The sequence below is a fragment of the Haplochromis burtoni genome, unplaced genomic scaffold, assembly GCF_018398535.1.
Source record: "Haplochromis burtoni strain Fernald_Lab_line unplaced genomic scaffold, NCSU_Asbu1 Contig_685, whole genome shotgun sequence".
In the NCBI taxonomy this organism is placed as follows: Eukaryota; Metazoa; Chordata; class Actinopteri; order Cichliformes; family Cichlidae; genus Haplochromis; species Haplochromis burtoni.
In genome coordinates, this window is record NW_024583046.1 from 75,703 (window position 1) to 84,639 (window position 8,937).

The following is an 8,937-nucleotide window of genomic DNA, read 5'->3' on the forward strand; positions in this document are numbered from 1 at the left end:
TTTCTTCCTGTTAAAAGGGAGTTTTTCCTTCCCACTGTCGCCAAAGTGCTTGCTCATAGGGGGTCATATGATTGTTGGGTTTTTCTCTGTATCTCTGAAGCGCCTTGAGGCGACTTTTGTTGTGATTTGGCGCTATATAAATAAAATTGAATTGAGACTGCCGGACACTGCGCCACCGGGCCCTCTGACCACCACCAATAGGCAACGGGTGAAGTGTCTTGCCCAAGGACACAATGACCGAGACTGTCCAAGCCGGGGCTTGAACCGGCAACCTTCCAATTACAAGGCAAACTCCGAACTCTTGAGCCACAATCAACAAAACAACAAGGTATAGTGTCAGAATGACACCGTCTTTAAGCTTTCCAGGGTGTCCACAACACTAATGACCTCAGTGGGACCTTTAATACCACCCAGATGTTTGAGAAATCATACCACCAGCAGGAATTAATTTCTAAAAAGAGTGAGGACGTTTTCATCAAGCATTCAGTAGTTTTTACTGTTGCCTCAAACAGAGTGTTTAAACCAACTAGCCACCAACGTTAAGTTATTAAGATTGTTAAATATATCATCAAGGTGCTCCTATCTTCTCCGCAGGCGATTACCACCCCACCTCTAACCCTGATTATATTGCACAGTGTTTCTCACATATGGGTTTCACTGGGGCAGGCTGTGCAAGTTTAAGAGTTACACAAATATTTCAATTTTTTTCTTGTGTCTGAGAAAAAACGCAGTCCCCCTGCTCTTATTCAGTTGCTAACAACTATCAATCCCTGTTGCTAATGGCACCCTTTTAGCAAGCTACTCTCACTTGCTATGTGGGAGTACTGTGCAGATAAATTATTTCATGCTAGCATTCCACAACTAAGTCAAAGTCAAAAAAAACTTTATTTATCCCCAAGGGGCAATTAAGACCAACCAAACCATGAAAGACAAAGTACAGTCAAAGAAATAATTTCCATCAAAGCCCTTCATCATGTAGCTTATCTGTGTAGCAATTTAATCAAAAACCTATAGATACCTTCTTCACAGTGTAAACTTCACATGCTTCATCCGAAGCACACTTTCTGTGTATTCACTAGTTAACTTCTAGTCACAGTACTGTGTTTTTAGGGTTTCGCTACCTTAGCTTAGCTCGTAGCCGACTCACTAGCAGCATGGCCTCTTCAGCTGTTCTTCCTGCACTTTCCTGCTCATTGAGTCAGATGTTCAGTTACTCCTCAACCTCCTTTAGCAGTAATGATACTTGTAATAAATGTAACCTATTTGCAGCTCTGGAGGCCATGATCACTAAATTGGAGACCTGGCTTCGCACCCTTGAAAAACCTGTAGTTAGGCCCCTGTAATTGATGCAGCTGAAGGTAGTGTAGGCCCCTCTAGCTGTCTCCTAGCAGACTGTCCCAAGTAGCAGGGGAAACAGGTCGGCTGGGTGACCGTAAGGAGGAAGCACAGTCTTAAACAGAAGCCCCATGTACACCACCAACCTGTTCATGTGTCTAATCACTTTTCCACACTTGGCCACACACCCATCAGGGATCAAACTCTGAAATGTGGATTATTAAACATGAGGTCTCTCTCTTCTAGGTCGAGGCCAAACTAACAGGCTGAGAACGCGGTGTGGCAGCAATTTTTCACACCACCTTATTAATTAACCAAAGACCAAGACAGACTTTTAATTCATTTGAAAGCCTGATGCTTAGCCTTGTCCACAGAGTTTACACAGAGAAAATCAGAAGTACCTCACTCCCTGGTATAATTCTCAATCACAAACCTTAAAGCAGGTAACTCATAAGTTGGAGAGGAAATGACGTATCACAAATTTAGAAGATCTTCATTTCGCCTGGAATAATAGTTTATGAGAAAGACCTCCGTAAAGCTAGAACATCTTACTATTCATCACTAATTGAAGAACATAAGGGAAACCCGAGGTTTGTCTTCAGCTCTGTCAGAGCTCTGTTGAGCCAACCATTCCTTTAATGTTAACTAGTAATGATTTCATGAACTTCTTCACATGCAAAATTTTAACCATTGGAGAAAAAATGACTCTTAATCATCTCACAAGTGTAACATTAGCTACAACTACTTTCTGTACCATGGATATTCATTTAGTGTCTTTTTCGCCAATTGACAGTCAACTCATCTCTGTTCTTGCCCCGCTAAACCTCAATGCAGCGTTTGTGACACCGTTTTGTAGACAGACTCAGGCGCAGACCAGGAGACCTTTGCAAAAGCAGACAGTGTGTTTATTTACAGTGATTTCACCAGGTGATAATATATACAAAGTGTTCGGGGGGAAGGGGGAAGGGTCCAAAACCACACTCCACTCTCTCGGCTACAGTCCCACTCCTTTCCTCCCACACTTCTCTCGCTCACTCGCTCGCTCAAAGATACAGGGATGGGTCCAGAGAAGATCTACACACACACAGAAAATCCAATTAGTACAAGATCGAGACTTACAGACTGAGACTTGCTGATCGCAGAATAACTGACGCTGGTGGCTCAACATTCCAGCGATGAGTAGTGATGAGTAGTGATGTGTCCTGTGTGTCGAAGCTTCGAATCGTGCGTCGGGCGTTTTTCTGAAGCGCGTATCGAGGCTTGCGATGGTTACGTATGCAGTGACGTTCGAGGCCTCGCGGGTAGTCCGTAACACGTGACTGATTCGGGAACTGGTTCACCGGTTCGCGCCAGATTCGAAATAAAATGGGCAGCAAAACACAGCTGATTCCCCCATCACATCGTGTTGTGGAATTGGATTACGTACATGTTACATAGTTACTTGAGCATTTCCTCCCTCGATGGAACCAGCAAGGAAAAGAAAATTTTCCCCTGTCTGGCAACATTTTGATGTCATCTCTCCTAATACACACTGTAATAAAGAAATGATAAGTACCATAATATAAATAAACCACACCACAGATCCTATAATCAGATTTCTGTCTTTTTGTTTATTAAAAGGTGATGTGTTTGCTGTGCTCTAAAGAACTTGGATACAGCAACAACACCTCATCTATGCTGAGGCATTACAGAGCCCTGCATGAGAACAAGGAGACTAACCAAGGTGGACCAAGCTTTTGTAGGTTTTAAGGATACAGTCATTTGATACATTTATATTCCCCATGTAATTCATTAATATTTGGGTTGTATTTACTGATATATGTAATTTCTTAATGTTTTTTTTTGTTGTATCAGGGGAGAGGAATGATGTGGATGAGGCCTTGGTCAATATGGTGATAGAGGATTCCCAGCCCTTCACTATTGTGGAGGACAGTGGGTTTAGGAAGCTTGTTAACGTTTTGAACCCTAACTATGTTCTCCCCACAAGGCGCAGGTGTGTATCTTAAAATATGAAGCATGTTTCCATTTGGCCTTTATTTCCATATTAAGTACTGTACCTTCTTTTGTTTAGGCTTTGAAAGCTATGGTGGATACAAAGAGTCCAAACAAAAAGAAAAACTGACTGTGGCCAAGGTTTCTGCAGTTAGTTTGACATCTGATATGTGGACCTCCATTAACACAGAGGCTTACCTAGCCGTCACCTGCCATTTCATTGACTCTAACACTGCATTGCATTCTGTAGTGTTAGGTGTTCAGCACTTCCCTCAAGCACATACTGCTGTCAATTTGTCACGAGTAACAGCAGCGCTCATGTCAGAGTGGGGCATTACAGACAAAGTTACATGTTATGTGACTGATGGAGCAGCAAACATGGGTGCTTTTGCTAAGGAACTTTGTTTGCGTCACAGTAATTGTGTGGCACATACATTAAACCTAATGGTCAAAAAAGCTCTTGATCAACACACGACGCTGTCTGACATCCGGACTACCTGTAGGAGGATAGTGGGATATTTCAAGAGCAGTACAACTGCTAAGGTTTGTTCCATTATTTCATTACTGCTTTAAGGTGCTGCTGCAGTAACACAGCTTGAATTAATCAGTTTGTGTTGGCTGTTTTTCTAGGAGAGGCTGACAGAGGTGCAGGAGCAAATGGGCCGGCCTGCACTGAAGTTAATTCAAGAGGTGGATACACGTTGGAACAGCACATTCCAAATGCTTCAACGTGTTCATGAACTCAGGGAACCTATTGGAGCATCGTTAGCTGGCCTGCACACTGATATTTGCCCACTATCCTCTGAACAGTATGACCTTATGGCAGAATGTCTTAAAATACTCTCCCCATTTAATGATGCCACCACTGAGCTGTCAGAGGAAAAGCGAGTGTCTGGATCCAAAGTAATTCCACTTCTAACAATGTTGCACCATGCACTACATGAAGAGGAAATGGGAGTTGTCCTAACTCCAGAGAGCTCCACCATGGTTGAGTGTCTAAGGAGACAATTAAAGGAGAAGCTCTACACATTGCAGTCAATGAGCATCATGTCACTGGCAACATTGCTGGATCCAAGGTTAAAAAAAATAGGCTTCTTTAGCCCAAATAAAGCAATGGATGCTGAGAAGAGACTTATTTTTGAATGTACTGCTATTTTGCGGCACGTGGCCTTCTCATCAGCAGCCTCATCAGCAGCAGCCTCATCATCAAAAGCTTCTCAGCCTGTGACTCAAGGTATATGAGCACATTTCGATTACTATATTGTATTTAGTTACTTACATTCTGTTTGTTTTAGGTAGCAAACTGTGGCATCGTTTTGACACCACTGTTCTGGAGACAAAGACCCCAAATGCTACTGCTGATGCAACAGCTGAAGTACAGAAATACCTCCATGAACCAAATATCGGCAGACTGGAGAATCCGCTGGAGTACTGGGCTGGACACAAATTTCTTTATCCAAACTTGTATAAACTTGCTATGGTTTTTCTTGCAACCCCTGCTTCATCTGTGCCCTGTGAGAGGATATTTTCAAAAGCAGGAGAAATCCTCTCAAAAAAGAGAAACCGTTTTAAGCCCAGCACTGTGGAAAAGCTGCTATTTTTGAATAAAAACAAATGAAAAATTTTCCCTAGTGTCATGAGCACTGTTATAAAGTCACAAGCACATTCACATCACAGGTCCCTCCCTTTTTGTTTCCATGTACATTCCTGTGTTAAGCTGCCAATTTATTATACACAAACATTAATTAAATTAATATAATATAAAATTAGTATAATATTAAATATAACTAATATTTAGAGTTCAGTTATTGGTGTCATGAACAAAAGTAATTTCTTTATTCATTCAACTTGAAGCGCCACACACTAGTTTGTGTCATTATTGAGTTGTACATGAGCATGATTACACAGTTACACAATCATCCCAAAAACTGTGTACTGATAGTTTCCACTTTCTCTTTTGTATCAGACATACTGAGACAATATTCGGGATAAATAACCATAAAAAACAATTTATTTATTCAGTTTAGAGGTTTATTTAGAGGTTTACACATCACATCATTATAATCATTGAGCCCGTTTCACTTGAATTGTCCACTTGATGGTGCAGTAGAGCAAATGAATCATCACAATGCTTCGAACCATGAGTCGACCAGTTGGATGGGAAGCTTCAGTTCATCATGAGGCTTCATCTCACCATCACTAGCGATGAGTAGCGCAGGCCTGCCATCTTAAGAAGCTCTTCTGATTGTAGCAATCAGCGACAGGTGTGATGATGAGCACAGGTGTGTGGGCCAGGGGCGGGAGCCCTCAATGAGCACTGCTGCGGCAAGGGGGAGAGGGAGAGAAAGAACAAAAATAAAAATGTGTTGCCTAATACAGGGTCAGCCAGTGAGGCACGGGGACCGTGACAGTTTGATACTGTTGACCATAATATTCTATTACAGCGATTAGAGCATGCTGTAGGTATTACAGGTACTGCACTGCAGTGGTTTGTATCATATCTATCTAATAGACTCCATCTCGTTCTGCAGGAATGTCTTAAAAACATTAAGACCTGGATGGCCGCTAATTTTCTGCTTCTTTATTCAGATCAAAATGAGGTTATTGTACTTGGCCCTGAGAATCTTAGAAATACAGTATCTAACCAGATTCTTACTCTGGATGGGATTACCTTGGCCTCTATTAACACTGTGAAGAACCTTGGAGTAATTTTTGACCAGGATATGTCCTTTAATGCACATATTAAACACTGCAGGCCTACTTGTTGTCCCTAGAGTATTTAAAAGTAGAATCGGAGGCAGAGCCTTCTGTTTTCATGCATCTCTTCTATGGTACCAGCTTCCAGTTTGGATTTGGGAGACAGACACTATTTCGACTTTCAAGATTAGGCTTAAAACTTTCCCTTTGCTAACGCATATAGTTAGGCCTGGATCAGATAACCCTGAATCCTCCCTTAATTATGCTGCGATAGTTATCAGCTGCTAAGGGATTCCCATATTGCAATGAGTACTTCTTCTTCTTCATCTCTCCAATTCTAGAATTAGAATTGGCTCTCTATTAACTCGAGACTCAAATTGAATTTGTTGTTTTAACCTTTAAAGCGCTGCATTCTGGCTTCTCTTTCCATGAAACTGTTTATTCAGCTAGCTAAACAGTTAAGTATTTTCAAAAAGATTCAAAATGAGAAAGTTGAATTCTCTTCAAGTTTAAGGAGTAATAACTCAACTGCGAAAAGTATGTGATCTTCTTTAGTTAGCAGAAATTGTCTACTACTACACATTATGAGCGGCCTCTTGTACTATGTGCTCTCTTGCTTCTAATCTTCCCACATTTCTCCCTCAGTTGGCATTATATGTTGGCAGGTCCCTTTTCTTTGAAATGCACTTAATTCCCTCAGGAAAAGATTTCAGAGTGGACAGTTCTGATCACAAATCTCCTTCTCTTCTTCAGTTGCTCTACAGTAGACTGCTTATAACATATATGCCACCCATTAAAGCTGCTTTCTTCAGTTGAATGGGCAAGGGAAAAGATAATGTGTGAAAGACAGGTGCCACCATTCTGACAAGAGAATTGAAACTTGAAAAATGCTTAAAGCGCTTTGCTCCCAGTGCATTGCTTCCAGTGTTTGTGTCAGGGTTCCTGGGTTGTTGACCCAGTGATTTCAGTTTGTTCATGTTCAGTTTAGTTCGCCACATTAATGTTCTCACTTCCTGTTTTTTCCCGTGTCAGCTTGTCTCCCGTGTCATTAGTCAGATTATGTTCAGCCCTGTACTCACCTGTTTCCAATCATTGTCATCATTCAACCTGTGTATTTAAGTTCCTCGTTTCACCAGTTCTCTGTCGTGTCATTGATGTACGTCTGATGTTAGTGTCGTATGTATGTTCAGTTAGCCAGCCAATCCTTTGTTCACTCATTCATTCATTCATTCAGTCAGCCAGTCAGCCAGCCATTTCCTCCCTCTGTACTGTTTGCTCACTCCTTCGGCAATAAACATCCACCTTCGCCTACCTGCCTGTGAGTCCAGCGATTGGGTCCTCCTTCTCTCGTCCACGACACTACTCCTGACAGAATGACACGACCCCGCGCTGTGGACCCAGCGGACTCTGAACTTTTCGAGCGGCAGGAGGCAGCGCTCCTTCGCTGGACGGAGGGGCTTAGGGGAAAACAGCGGCTCTTCGCTGAGAGAGAGCACGTCTTCGCAGGGACTCGTCTGGCTCTGGGCGGGCCTCGAGGACGCCGCGTTTTTCCGCCTGCTGCCTCTACTGCATCGGAGCATTCGCCGCGGAGAGTGGGTGTCGCAGGCCAAGCTTCGGCCGCTCGCTCTCCCGCTGCTCCGCTCCTCGCTCGCCCGCCAGCCGTTTTACCCACCGGACCTTCAACCTCGCCATGGCACAGCGGCTCCGCCTACCACCTCGGCTCAATGGAGGCTCCCGTGCCAGAGGCTCGGCTGCGTACCCCGCCTGCTGCCTCTTCCCGGAGAAAGCGGCGCACACGCCGCAATAAAACGGACTACTTTCAGCCACTCCCGATGGTGAGCTTCAGTGACCATTTTTCGCACTCACCATCTGATTACCCACTTGAAACGCACCATAGACTCCCTTCTGATTCATGGGGTGTCTCCCTCCTAGACGAGGACGTGGACTGGGAAGAGTTTTTCTGCTCTTCCCCAAAGACTGTAAATAGTGGTGGCAGAAAAACCAGAACAATCTCCAATAAACCTGCCAGTAACACACACACCGTCATTATTTCCACACCCATTTTTCAGCCATCTCCCACCAGCACGGGGGCCCAGTCTACGCCCACACCAGTGCCAGCTCCCAGGAGGAGGGCAGCTGCGACCTGGTCTACCTCCACACCCGCCTCTGTTTCTCAGGTGGGGGTGACTGGTGTCCAGCCACCTTCCGTGCCCGTCCCAGCGCCCAGGCTGAGGGCAACCAGAACCCAGCTTGAGCTCCCTGGAGGCTTGGAAGAGCTAACCGGTTCACCTGCTACGTCACCACTTCATCCACCTCCTGACCCAGCCTTTCACGCCCTCGCACTATCCCTCGTTAGATTAGCTGAACTGTCCCCTGCCCAGGCACCAGCCTTACTAGCCCAAGCCGTAATTTTATCCCCGTCACTAGCTCAGTCTGTAGCTCAGCCATTAGCCACACCAACCTCAGCTCCGTCGTCAGCCTCGCCTACCTCTGTTCCTCCTTTAGCATCTCCACTCCAGTCAGTTCCCTCACCTGCTGTTCAGCTTTCAATTCAGTCAGTTCCCTCACCTGCTGTTCAGCCTTCACTCCAGTCAGTTCCCTCACCTGCTGTTCAGCTTTCAATTCAGTCAGTCCCCTCACCTGCTGTTCAGCTTCCAGCCCAATCAGTTCACTCACCTGCTGTTCAGCTTCCAGCCCCGTCAGTTCACTCACCTGCTGTTCAGCTTCCAGCCCCGTCAGTTCACTCATCTGTAGCTCAGTCTGCTCCTGTCCAGTCCCCCGTAGTCCAGTCTGCTCCTGTCCCCCAGTCACCCGTCCTCCAGCCTGTCCCCCAGTCGCCCGTCCTCCAGCCTGTCCCCCAGTCGCCCGTCCTCCAGCCTGTCCAGTCTGTCGTTCACTCTTCTGTAGTCCAGT

At 44.8% G+C, this 8,937-nt stretch overlaps 1 protein-coding gene across 1 annotated transcript; it reads left to right on the forward strand.

Moving 5' to 3' along the window:
- Positions 1-3,463: 3,463 nt before the first annotated feature.
- On the forward strand, positions 3,464-4,967 carry LOC121812605 (zinc finger BED domain-containing protein 4-like). Its single transcript, XM_042215223.1, has 3 exons — positions 3,464-4,561; positions 4,623-4,841; positions 4,960-4,967. The coding sequence occupies exons 1-3, from the start codon at positions 3,985-3,987 to the stop codon at positions 4,965-4,967; spliced, it is 804 nt and encodes a 267-aa protein (XP_042071157.1). The 5' UTR covers positions 3,464-3,984.
- The last annotated feature ends 3,970 nt before the right edge of the window (positions 4,968-8,937 follow it).

Bases quoted from the DNA above. Each gene is read 5' to 3' on its own strand.
- LOC121812605 (XM_042215223.1), top strand. From the start codon at position 3,985: ATGGGCCGGCCTGCACTGAAGTTAATTCAAGAGGTGGATACACGTTGG. The intron at 4,562-4,622 runs GTATATGAGCAC...TGTTTGTTTTAG, and splicing joins TTCTCAGCCTGTGACTCAAG to GTAGCAAACTGTGGCATCGT.